A 12,293-nucleotide genomic window follows, 5' to 3' on the forward strand; every position below is an offset into this window, starting at 1 on the left:
CCCGAAAAAAAAAAACATTTTCGTAAAATTTAGCCACTTATATTTATGTTTTAGCAGAGCCTGACAGACGTCTGCTTAACCATATACCAAAGGTGTGCAGTCACATCAAAAGTTTGCATAAAATAAAAAGTTGAACTCAAAAGGAAGTTTAAAGATTGCTTGAATTACTTAAATGCAGTTAAGGTAGTTTTAGTGTATTTTGTGTGGGTTTTTATGTCTATGGCGCTCTGTGTGTCCGCATCAACACGATAAATGCTTTTGGAGACGACACACTCATATGTGGGTTTTTTTATGTGTGAGTACGTTTTACTTCGCTTCTATTCATAGTATTCTTTACATAAGGTCTATTAAGGTATCTTACAAAACATTGCCAAGTTGTTGGTTCTTTCCGTTCCAATATCGAGATTGTCGTAGTGCACACTCCTGAAAAAAAGAAAAACATAATTTTCTGTGACTGCCAAATCCGTTAAAAAACACATTAAAGAAACATCATTGAGAAAAGACAAACTCCGCAGTTTCGGTATTAAAATTGCTGTCAATGTTGGAAAGTTTACTATGTGTTATTTGCAAAAATCAGCATTTCCTAGCTCAATCTACCTTACTAGGAGAGATATAAACAAGCCAAAAATGAAATTTTATGCCCATGAACACAAGGAACTTCCCTTAGTTCAAAATACTGTGAAGTACATAGCTAATCCATTAGGATGTTAAGCGAGGTGCTGAGCAAATACTAGGCAGTATTTGGCCATTTTGAAGGTTTGTGTGAGTATCTTTTATAGCATGTTTTTATGCAGCATGTGCTAATTACTGATTCAACTTACACAATAGCTTACAGCGATCTGAAAATAGAGAGCCATTGTCTATTGCAAATTATAACAATCTCGATTTCTGCTAATTTATGCTTTTTAATGACTTCTCGAGTAAGGTAACGTTTTCTTATAAGCAATCTTGACGTGATATCTAATTGTACTTAAATATATGTCCAATTTTATACCCATAGTAAGCCATACAGAACAAACCTCTTATTGATTGACCGCGTTCTTCTTCGATGACACACTGAACAGATTACAGCATTTACAATGGTCAGGAAGACAAGAAATACACTGACGCCGATGACCAACGGGAGATGATTCTCAATGTAATCAAGATCGCCACTTATTCTGTTATCTTGCCATTGTTTCATGGTACTCTGTTTATCATGTGTCACGTGGTCTTCATACCCCCTATTGATAATGTTGTAGTCTTGCCCTTGTGTCGTTGTGACCTGGTTGTAATGTTGTTTTATTGTACTTTTGGGACTTCTAGTCGCAGGTTCTGTACGCGCTTGGGTGACAAAGTTATTTTCTTGTCCCTGTGTCAGATTGACTTGGCTATAATGTGGTTTTGTTGTGTCTTTTTGATCATTGGTAGCAGGGTCTAAGGGCCCTATGGTGGGGATGTTGTGTGTTTGCCCTTTTGTCTTTGTGGCGTTAGTGTATTGTACTTTTGTTGTACGTTTTTGACCTCTAGTCGCATGTTCTGTGCGCTCCGTTGTGATCATGGTGTTTCCTTTCTTGTGTGTCGGAATTACCTTGTGTTGTGGTTTTTTGCCTCTGTTTGATCAATTGTAACATGGTACGTACTCCTCTTGGTAATGGTGTTAACTTTTTGTCCCTGTGTCATAGTAACAAGGTTATCATGTGACCCTGTTGTGGTCTGGCTATCATTTGTCTCGAGGTCTATATATCTCTTACTGATGGTGGTACTTTCATGGCCGTTTGTCACTTTGTTTGGACGATGGGGATGTCCTTGTGTTGCTTTTGCAGACTCTTCTAACTTTGATGTGATATCTGTGTTTTAAAATTGTAGGCATATAAATAATACGAGTTATACATTCAACTATTAACCAAGTATGTGAGCCCTGTTAGTGAAAAAAAAAAGATAGCACAAAGTACCTTAAAAATCCATACAGAATAACTTTAGTCACAGAGGATCTGTGATCAAAGACAGAGGGTGCAATGACGCATTGACGATATTTGTTAAAACAGCATTTTTTCCGCAGTAACAATTTTATGTGGCCTCTACAATTATTTTAGCAAGACGTTTGAATTAAACACCCAGTTTTCTGTCCAGGGTAAGTATTTTATCTTTAGAATATAACTTAGGATTAACTGTCTGATGGGTTAGCATAGATTGGAAATTTTTCGAATTTGGTTTAATGAGTACAGTGGTATTATATATGCTAGATATGGAGGCACATCTATCAAAACAGCTACGGTTTTGCTATGTGAGTCAGCTTTTAAATTATAACCAGTTTTGTGTATGATGGTAATTTCTATAACTTACCAGCATAAAATACTTTCAAAACTTCTATATTAACTGTAGAGTAGGCGTATGTTTCAGATATATTGTTATTTTTGTTACGGAAATTCGACAAGAAATTATGACTAATTGTGAAATTGTACACATGAATATGCATGCAATAGCCAAGTTTATAAGGAAGCGGATGGCGACGCCGAATTAAAAAGCAACCAGTTAACGAAATTCAATGATTGTTGGTAAGATCTAACAGAGAATTTAAAAAAATAGACATTCGTAAGTCACAAAATTAATCAAATTTAGTATTTTTATATAAAGGTCACGAACAGAAATTATGTAGAAGGTCGACCTTTTATTATTTCGTGCTAATTCATAACAAGTGATATTTTTGCCATGTGACTTGATGACTCTATCATTACCGCTGTTCGTTGTCTGACTAAAACAAAACGAAACTGAAAAGAAATGCCAAAGAATCAAATACAAAATTGAAAAAAAACCAATAAGACGTCAGTGTCAGTGGTCTCCCGAATCAAATATCTCTACAACACACGACTTTGATGAACCTCATCATATACCTGAACTTGATGTTGTTCGATCCTCTTCATCATTGACACACCCTACTGTGTGATTACAAGTCATATTGTAAGGGCACTGACATCGCTCCTGGCAATTATAACCATAGTGATCAGCGGTACATTCTTTATTGCAGTCTCTACCATGGTAACCAGCAGGACATGGTGCACAGTCACCGGAGACATGGTGACACCGTTCAGATCCACAGACATCATTACATGAATATTTACAGCTATATCATACTCGCCCCACTTACACGGTTGATTGCAATTTCTTCCTCTGTATCCCTGGATGCACCGGTCACATGTAGATGTGTTTATATTACAGAGATGAAAATCATCACAGTCACTATGGTTCCTGCACATGTCATTTGTAAAAAGCGAATCACATGTTTCCAGAGTTGATATATTGCATCTGTTTCCTGTCCAGCCAGGTGAACAGTTACAATCACCGGATCGACTGATATTGCAGAATGGACCATTGAAGCAGTGTAAGCATTTGTCATCGCAAAAGTATGTCCCATTGCTATGTGTGTGGTTTTCATCACAGTCTGTGCATGTGTCTCCAATCCAGCCTGTTTACATTCACATTTCCCAGAGTCTCTATCACATGTTTCACGTGTGTAGCATTTGCAGTTGTATTGACACTTCTCTCCCCACTGTCCAACAGAACATCCGCAGCCACTGTCGTGATGGCATCGCTCGTAACTTTTACACCTGCACTTTTCTTACACTTATATCCATATTTGCCTTTTGGACATACTAAATATACAAATAATCGGATTGCAAGAAATAATAAGAAAGAACATTATTGAAGTCTAACATATTGAGCAAGATCGAACAGATTTTCTGAAAACTAATAAATATGTTGATTAAAATTTGTATGTTTTATAACGCAAAGCTATGGACAATTATTGTAAAATCAATACTAGCAGCTAAATAAGATTTTGCTAGGTTTATTTTCTGAATAAAATTTTGCACTTATTTTAATGAGCATATAAACCATCATTTGCTTACTCAAACGAAAACGTTTGCACATTTTGAAACAAAGGTTGTTTCCTCTCGCCTGCGTTGACTCTAAACACGAATTAATGGGGATAATATTAATCTACGATTAATGTAACCTCAGTTCCGTGAACAAAAATAATAATTTTAAAACTTGCATAGTATGTCTATGCAGCTACAACCCAATGCATTTCTATATAATTTACCGCATGTTGGCGATACAATTTGATGTGGTCTGACGAATATACCAATCTATCCTATGACAACGCCAAACATAACAACCGACAGTAAAAGACAAAATGAAACTTTTTCTAAGCATATCAACAACTACAGAAACAAACTGTTTCTAAAACACCGTTGATAATATGGGAGTATAAGAAGCATGTATAACTTTTCCCTGACCGGGACATTTTTGTTCCTATAACTAAACATTCCGTCTAAAGAAAAACCAAAAAGAGCATAATACATGCCGATTCTGAAAGAATTGGGACATGGCACGTTTCGACAATTTTACCGTATTGATCACACCTCATTGATATTATACTTGGTAAGGCCATATGGCATTGTGTCATTTATGTCATATTCGTGTGTATGTGTTTAAGTATTTATGAAAAAAATGATGTTCAGTATGTTGCAGGTTCTAAATTCTATTTCTAGTAGATACTAATACTGACTAGTGAATCGATTTTTCCTAAGTATTACAAAGTTTTTGGTACTACCACTAAATGTTGGTTTCAACGCAATTCACCAAAACACTGCTAGGCGTATTTGTAACGGAAGTTCACATACCTGCGCACTGGGTACCATTCAAATGAAATCCTCGACAACATTGATACACTTTCTTGTCTCTATAAAGGCAATAAATGCATGAATATTGTTAATATCCCAGATATCAATAACCGATGCAGGTGAAAGTTGACACCTAAGGGAACATGGCCATCCCGACCATCAATATCTGTTTGCATTATTTTCAGAGACATGGTAAAGATTAGCACTATTAGAAGAATTATCAAATATTTCTAAATAACGATTTTTCATCAGACATGTTTTTCAAAACATGATTTGTAAAGCATTGCCAATACCACAGAACGGAAAGTTAAAAAAAGACACTGGCGTTGACAGACAGAATCTACGACTACATTCAATTGTTTTTAAATATAATCCAACAGTAATATACACCCTCTGATACACTAGTTCGTATAATCGTATATATATATATTTGGTCGATAAGCTGATTTTTAACCACTATTTTGCCACATTAAAAAAATAGGTGAGGGAATTGAATGAATGTTTTTTAATCAAAGCGACTTTCGTATGAACAAAGTGACATGATTCATACAACTTTGGTCAAATCTAATTTACGATAAAGAGACTAATACACATCACCGACATAAGAGTACATTGTGAGAAATAAGCTTACCCAATAATACAGTGAAGACATGCGTGTGGATCATTCTCATCAACAGGTCCAACATTTCTTTTTGATGTATCAGCTACGCCAGTATGGACACCTAACAACTGGATGGCAAAGAAAGCTAGCAACATTCCAACGCTGATCATGATGATTCCCACGTCAATAGTGCTATTTGTGTAATATCTAAATCCCCTTTGTGTCCTTTGCACGTCGATTCATTTGCGTGTACAGTTTTGTCCGTTCGGCTGACATCATTCAGGGACACATTCGGCGCTATTATGTGAAGTTTTTTGTAGATGAAGTCATTCGCTGGCTGAAGTTGTCGCTTCGCCAGAGTGTTGTTTAAGAGTGGATCAAGCTAGTACTGATACAAACATAGCTATTTACAGCAAAACACGTCATCATAAAGCCTGCTCGGTTCCCTTAGGAGGGCGCGCTCACTCTTACAGGCAACATTGCACATACTTTGTGTTTGGCGGCCTCGGTTATTAATGCTTTGTGTATGTCTAAGTCACTTTCACACAAAAGGCTCTCTCTTGTATCGATCGATGTCTTTACATTTGGAACAAAGTGCATGTACTAAGGATGTTGAGAGCATCTTTACTGTGTAATATTCCGATTGTATCTCAGAACGTTTTATTCACCACAGTAGTAAAACGAGAACCTCTTTTCTCAACATATTTGCAAGAAACGAAATTATTCTGCTTTTACCGCCTTCAATAATAATGCAGTGTACTTGTTTACGTGGCTGGGACTGTTAACGTTTGGCGTTCAGTTTCATCATGCCTAAGATCAAAATAGTCACTTGAGAACAGGGGAAACTGACATGCGATAGAAATGCATAGCATTTAAGCATATAAAACGGGCAAGTATTTCACATTTATGACATATGGTCATACTGGCAAGGTACCCATTGTGTAGTTTTAATTTATTTGTTTGCATTACATGATCATTTTACAATGTAGCATTTTAAATTGCAGCACTCAATATATATTTTCAGCTTTTGCAACTTATCTCACGAAACATAGTGTGATTAGTACGATATAACTATCAAAGCTCTGTAGGTAGGTTCTAGGTTGAATAAGGGTACATTATTTCGCAACGAAAAGATTAATTCAGACAAAAGAAGAAACATGACAAGTCGTCCTCTATTTATCGCAAATGAGACAGAAGTTGTAGTTTTATTAAAGTCATGTAAGATATTGTAAAAATGACACATTAGATCTTACGCATATTCGAATAGCAATATAAAATAAAGCGAAGGAAACGACATGCGTGTTATCATGAATTAACAATACAAAAAGGTATGGTAGGGCTGTCATTGTGTGTTGAATTTAAATCATCGTTAAGTTGATTGACCATTATTTGAGTAAAAACCTTTATACAAATTTTGCTTTAAAATACTAAAAATTTAAAACAAACAGGATATTTCCATACAAAATACAACACACTCGACATATGAAATTCATGAAGATAATACTTCTTGGCTTCGATTTTAAAATTTCTTAATCAGGTATTTACTATCACCTTGTAACATGATTGATTTAGGTAATGCGTCTTCCGTGAAAAAAATAGCCGGGTCCGGGTTTGTCTCCCTTGCAGGTTTCACCACGGCCAAAGCCAGTGCCCGGTGAACATTTTGTCTCTATTTCGGCGGTACAATGGATATATTCATGACCAATGGAACTCAGTTCTTATTTATATGGACATTACTTGATAATGTGAATCCAAAGGAAACACCAGATAGATTTACATACTTTTTGGCGGATAAAAGTATACATGAAAATGCGACCAGAGGCTTCAATATTTTCGTAGACGTTCACCTGAAAGTGTTATTCATATGATAGATAAGGTATAAAAAGGAACATCAACAGTTTTTTGCCACTTTAAATAATGAATGCACTATGCAACTCACTTTGCAAAGCTCTCTACCAAGAATCTGGCCGATGGCTACGTGCCCGCAAATTAATCACCGATGACGTTAACACCGAGAACACGATTGGAACTAATTTGGGATCATTGGATTTTCATATTTTTCAAATTTCTCAAAAGTGTTAGGTGCCGTATAGCTGAATGTTGCGATATCGCAAATTACTTATAAAAACAAGTGTGTAACAGAAAAAGAAAAGCAGATGAGATCACATTTGTAGATTAAATCGACATTACTTCACCATCCAATTATCCCAAATTAGTTCCAATCGTGTTCAAGGTTTATGTCGAAGGTTGGTTATCGAAGCATGATGACCGGATTCCTTAACCTCGTACGCAATATATACACAATAGCCTTACATGCATTGCAAATAAACTGTATCTAACGAGATTTGTACCTTTCCAAAGTTTAGGCATATATATATATATATATATATATATATATATATATATATATAATATATATATATATATATATATATATATATATATATATATATATAATATATATATATATATATATATATATATATATACAGATTACTTCAAGTACAAAGTAATGAAATCTATTACTTAAGTTTCATGCATCTTGCAATCCTCAGATAGAGTGAAAGGATTACTAGCTCGACACTCTTACATATTTTGAAACCAAATCAGAGCGTTTGTTTAACCGTGTAGATTTGTCAGCATTGATAGTATGCAGCTTTTCTGATATACAAAGATTAAATGGCTTGTTCATGTTAGAGTAGCTTAATGCTTTGTCAATGATTGACCATGAAATGTCAAAGACTTGGCCCTTATTTCCTAAATTCAATACAAATTTTGACAACTCGGAGTCGTTTTTGTATCTCTCGTTACGGAACGATTTCATGTGATTAGTGTAGCGCGTCTTGAAGGTGTTATCAGTGAGGCCAATATAAAATAAAATCTCTCTCGGTTGTCCTCCGTTGACACTTTGGCCTTGTACACCACGCCTTTGACTTGACAGTTACGCTCTGCTTTAGCCTTCAAGGGGCATGCCGACTTAACCCTGCAATTGCTATCAGCTGGTTGGTCCTTACGCTGTTCTCTGGAGATTACCCTCTTATTGTGCGATTTGATTTTACTTGCCATGTTCTTCATACAGCTATAACTCATTTTAATTGCGTTCCTGTTGAAGATCTTGTGAAGTTTGGACCCCTTTGGAAACTGTTTATCAACAAGTGGAAGAAATTCCTTGCCGATATTAGTTTCCACGTTCTTGCTGAAGGGGGGAGGGGGGTTGAACCATGTGATATGACGTTTCCTGTTATTGTTTCTCCTCGATGATTGGTTGGTCCTGGTGAATTCAATTGCCTTTAGCGCCGTATTGTATTGACCTTTATATTTGTCAAAGATGCCCATATCACTAGATATTGTTGAGATGCGTTTGCTTATTGCGTCAGGTATGTGATTAATAATGGTTGGCAGGTTATTAGACTGCTTATGGACATACATTGTTTGGTCGTTTGGTTAACGATACGGATAGAACTTCCCGTCGTTCAGACTAAATGTCACATTCAAGAAGTTTGTAATCTCCTGATTTGTCTCGATCGTGATTGTCAGGCCAATGTCACGAAATATCTTTGTGATTTCCTTTCTGATCCTATTCGCCATCTGAGACAGGATTCCAACAAATTTGACTGATTTCTTGACGTAAGAAATAAACCTCTTGAACGAGACTGCTTTAAAAGTCAAGATTCATGTGTACCAACAGTAGCCGGACCACTGCATTTCACACCTGATTAAGTGCACTCTAGTTGTCATTGTAACGTTACTCTGGCTCTTACCAGTCATCTTGTGCAAGTTTGTAAACACCTTGTTTATTTACAAAAACACAGGGTGTTTATTGGATAGCAAACATTGTCTTCACTTCTGTATTGTCATTCTAATAAGTGTCTAGCAACAGAGTTTGTGCTAAGGGGTTTTCTCATGGATATTCTGTTTTTCAATGGATAAGGCGCTTTTGGCGGGAAAGGTCAACGAATCAGGAGACCGGTACATGATTGATTAGACATATTGTCTTAGCAGACAAAACCTCTGGTTGGTAAATAAACAGTGATAGGAAGTGGTGCCTAAAGCCTTAAATCGTATAAGGAATGTAGTTTGAGTATATACAGTAAGATTTGATACTAATAATGACGTAATATATTAAAATATTGCATTTCCTAATAAAGTAGTTATATTCGAAATCATCAAATATCAATTATAATACCTCTTTTAAAAAAACTGCTGATTCAATTACTTTCGCAAGGAGATGACTTTGGGTTACTCCTTTTTAGACGGAGATAGCTGATTTTATACGTGCAAATTTCGGGATCAAATCTTCTCATTGCTCAGTCAAAATAGTTTTCTCTGAGCTCGATGGTCCATCACGTTTGACAATCAATCTGTAGCTTCTAAGTAAGGAATGCTCCTTTCGAAATATTATGTAACATAAGCAGAAAGGTTGTTTTTTCAATTTTAATATGAAAAATTATTGTGGTACTTTGATCACGGTGAGAATAATTTTATACAAACAGTGATGCACTATTGACGAATTATTGCGTCGAAAATTTTCAAGATTTTTTCTTCCTGAAATGAGAGTTGCTATTAAACAACAAACGATTGTTGCTCTACAAAATAGGAGATATGGTAAACTACAGCAAATTGTTTACTTAATGTTGTAAATCTAGAACCAATTTGAAGATTCAGATAGAAGTGGAATAATTCAAGGCAAACCATTATAATAATAAAGTACATTTGTAATGCGCCTAATCTCTGAACAGAGCTCTAGGCGCAATAGTAACAAAAATAAAATATAACAGAGGAAATGAATGAACCACCGGGACTGGAGACTACATGTAGGTAAACGAAAAAGGTTAACTACTGTTTAAAGAGAAAAGTCTTGAGGGAACGACGGAAAGAAAGGGTAGAGCTGGAGTGGCGAAGGTCAGAAGGAAGTTTGTTCCATAATGCAGGGCCAATGTAAGAGAAAGATCTCTCGCCAAAAGTCTTTGTGGAAACTCTTGGAATACTGAGAAGTCGAGAATCTGAGGAAGAACGGAGTTGTCTTTTTGGAGTGTATTGATGTAGAAGTTCAGAGAGATATTGCGGTCCTGTGCCCGTAACTGAATTGAAGCAAGTAGATACAACTTTGTAGTGGATACGAGAACTAATAGGCAGCCAGTGTAATTTTTGCAAAAGGGGTTGGACATGATCGTACTTTTTAGCATTACAGACGAGACGAGCGGCAGCATTTTGCACTCTTTGCAACTTGTCTATAAGCTGTTTAGGGCAACCAGAAAGGAGACAATTGCAATAATCTAAACGAGACAGAACAAGTGCAGAGACCAACGTTTGAGTAGCCTGTAAGGAGAGAAAGTGACGAATAGAGCTAATTTGTCTAATTTGAATGTATGCAGCTTTGCAAATATTCTGCACATGTTCACACATATTCATGTTAGAGTCGAGTGTGACTCCTAAGTTTTTGACACTGGGGGCGAAAATTATATCAAAATCGCCCATAATTATGTATGAAGGGAGAGATGATTTGGCAGCTTGTCTGGGTGAAGATATAAGTATTGCCTCTGTTTTACTGTCATTCAACTGAAGTTTATTAGATGTCATCCACTGCTTGATGGCAGTGACACAACTTTGCACAGATTCAACAGTTGATTTTATTTGATCGATTGTAGGTAGTTTCCTTGTACAATTGATTGTCATCGGCAAAAGCGTGGTAATTTAATATATGCTTTCTTACAAGGCTAAAAAGAGGGTCAGTGTACAAAACAAATAGGACAGGGCCAAGAACTGAGCCTTGCGGGACACCAAAAGAGATAGATGATGTTGTTGATCGTATGCCATTGATAGTTACAATTTACGTTCTGCCTGAGAGGTAAGATTAAGCCAGGATATAGCAGTTCCGGAGATTCAAAGAGTATGTTCAAGACGGTGGAGGAGGATGCCGTGATCGACAGTATCGAATGCAGCAGATAGATCTAAGAGAGTGAGAATGGTAATTTTTCCAGAGTCCAAGGAGGTCAGAATGTCGTTGACTATTTTCAATAGAGCAGTTTCAGTACTGTGGTGTGGTTTGTATGCAGACTGAAGAGGATTCAAAAGGTTGTGGGAAGTAAGATGACCACTCAATTGTGATAGAATAATTCTTTCAAGTATTTTAGACAAAAAGGGAAGGTTTGAGACGGGTCGGTAGTTTTTAAGTTGATTTGGGTCAAGAGATTGTTTCTTCAGCAGTGGTTTAACAAGAGCAGTTTTGAAACTAGTAGGGAATGTACCAGATGCAAGGGAATGATTGATAACCCGTGTGATGTATGGTAACACGGTGTCTAAGCATTCTATCAACAAATGGGTCGGCATTGCGTCTAGGTCGCATGTCTTTGCAGTGGAACTTAGAATAGCATTCTTTACAATATCATCATTAACAGGATTAAAGTTACTGAGGGGCATACCTCGAAAGCAACTGTCTGAGCTCAAAGGCTGGGATAAGCTCTATCTAAGCTCTACATGCACCTTTACTCTTAAATGTCACCAAGGTCACCTGACCATTGAAGAGTTAACATGACAACTTTTCCCACCATACTTATATCGATTGGAAATGTGGGAAATTCTATTACATCATGTTGGCAACTCCCTCAGGTGGGCATTGAATTAAGATTATTCTTTATATGACAGTTAGGATTACGGATACAGCAGGACAAATGTGTTGGGTTCAGAAATTTCCCTTCAAGTACAACACTCACGTTCATCAAACAGGGGGAACTATGCGGACCTTCCGAAGCTGCTTGTAACGACATTCGAAACACAGTGAGCATGCAATGACCAAGATATTACACAAAGCTTACCGTATATCATGGGGTACTAGCTCAGCTTATGGCTTCATGATCGTAGCGGGCGACTATGGACTAACGTTCGCGAGACCGAAAAAACACCCATTGTGGTTATTATTAGTATTACTTAAAGTAATTTTCTGTAACAGTATCAACCGATGCGCTATAAGGAACAAAACGAAGTGAGGCAACATATTCATCCATGACGATAGGAGCAATGCAGAGAGA

General features: G+C 36.6%; 1 protein-coding gene across 1 annotated transcript in view; it reads right to left on the reverse strand.

Annotated features, from left to right (window-relative positions):
- LOC139124155 (uncharacterized) overlaps positions 1 to 12,293 on the reverse strand; it is a 43,012-nt gene that overhangs the window by 9,734 nt on the left and 20,985 nt on the right. Inside the window, exons 4-5 of the mRNA XM_070690299.1 lie at positions 1,020 to 1,829; positions 362 to 423 (exon numbers count right to left, since the gene is read on the reverse strand). Of these exons, the coding sequence (XP_070546400.1) occupies positions 362 to 423; positions 1,020 to 1,540 (583 nt within the window). The 5' untranslated portion in view covers positions 1,541 to 1,829. The remainder of the gene's footprint in view (positions 1 to 361; positions 424 to 1,019; positions 1,830 to 12,293) is intronic.

The sequence above is a fragment of the Ptychodera flava genome, assembly GCF_041260155.1.
Source record: "Ptychodera flava strain L36383 chromosome 23 unlocalized genomic scaffold, AS_Pfla_20210202 Scaffold_23__1_contigs__length_28996876_pilon, whole genome shotgun sequence".
In the NCBI taxonomy this organism is placed as follows: domain Eukaryota; kingdom Metazoa; phylum Hemichordata; class Enteropneusta; family Ptychoderidae; genus Ptychodera; species Ptychodera flava.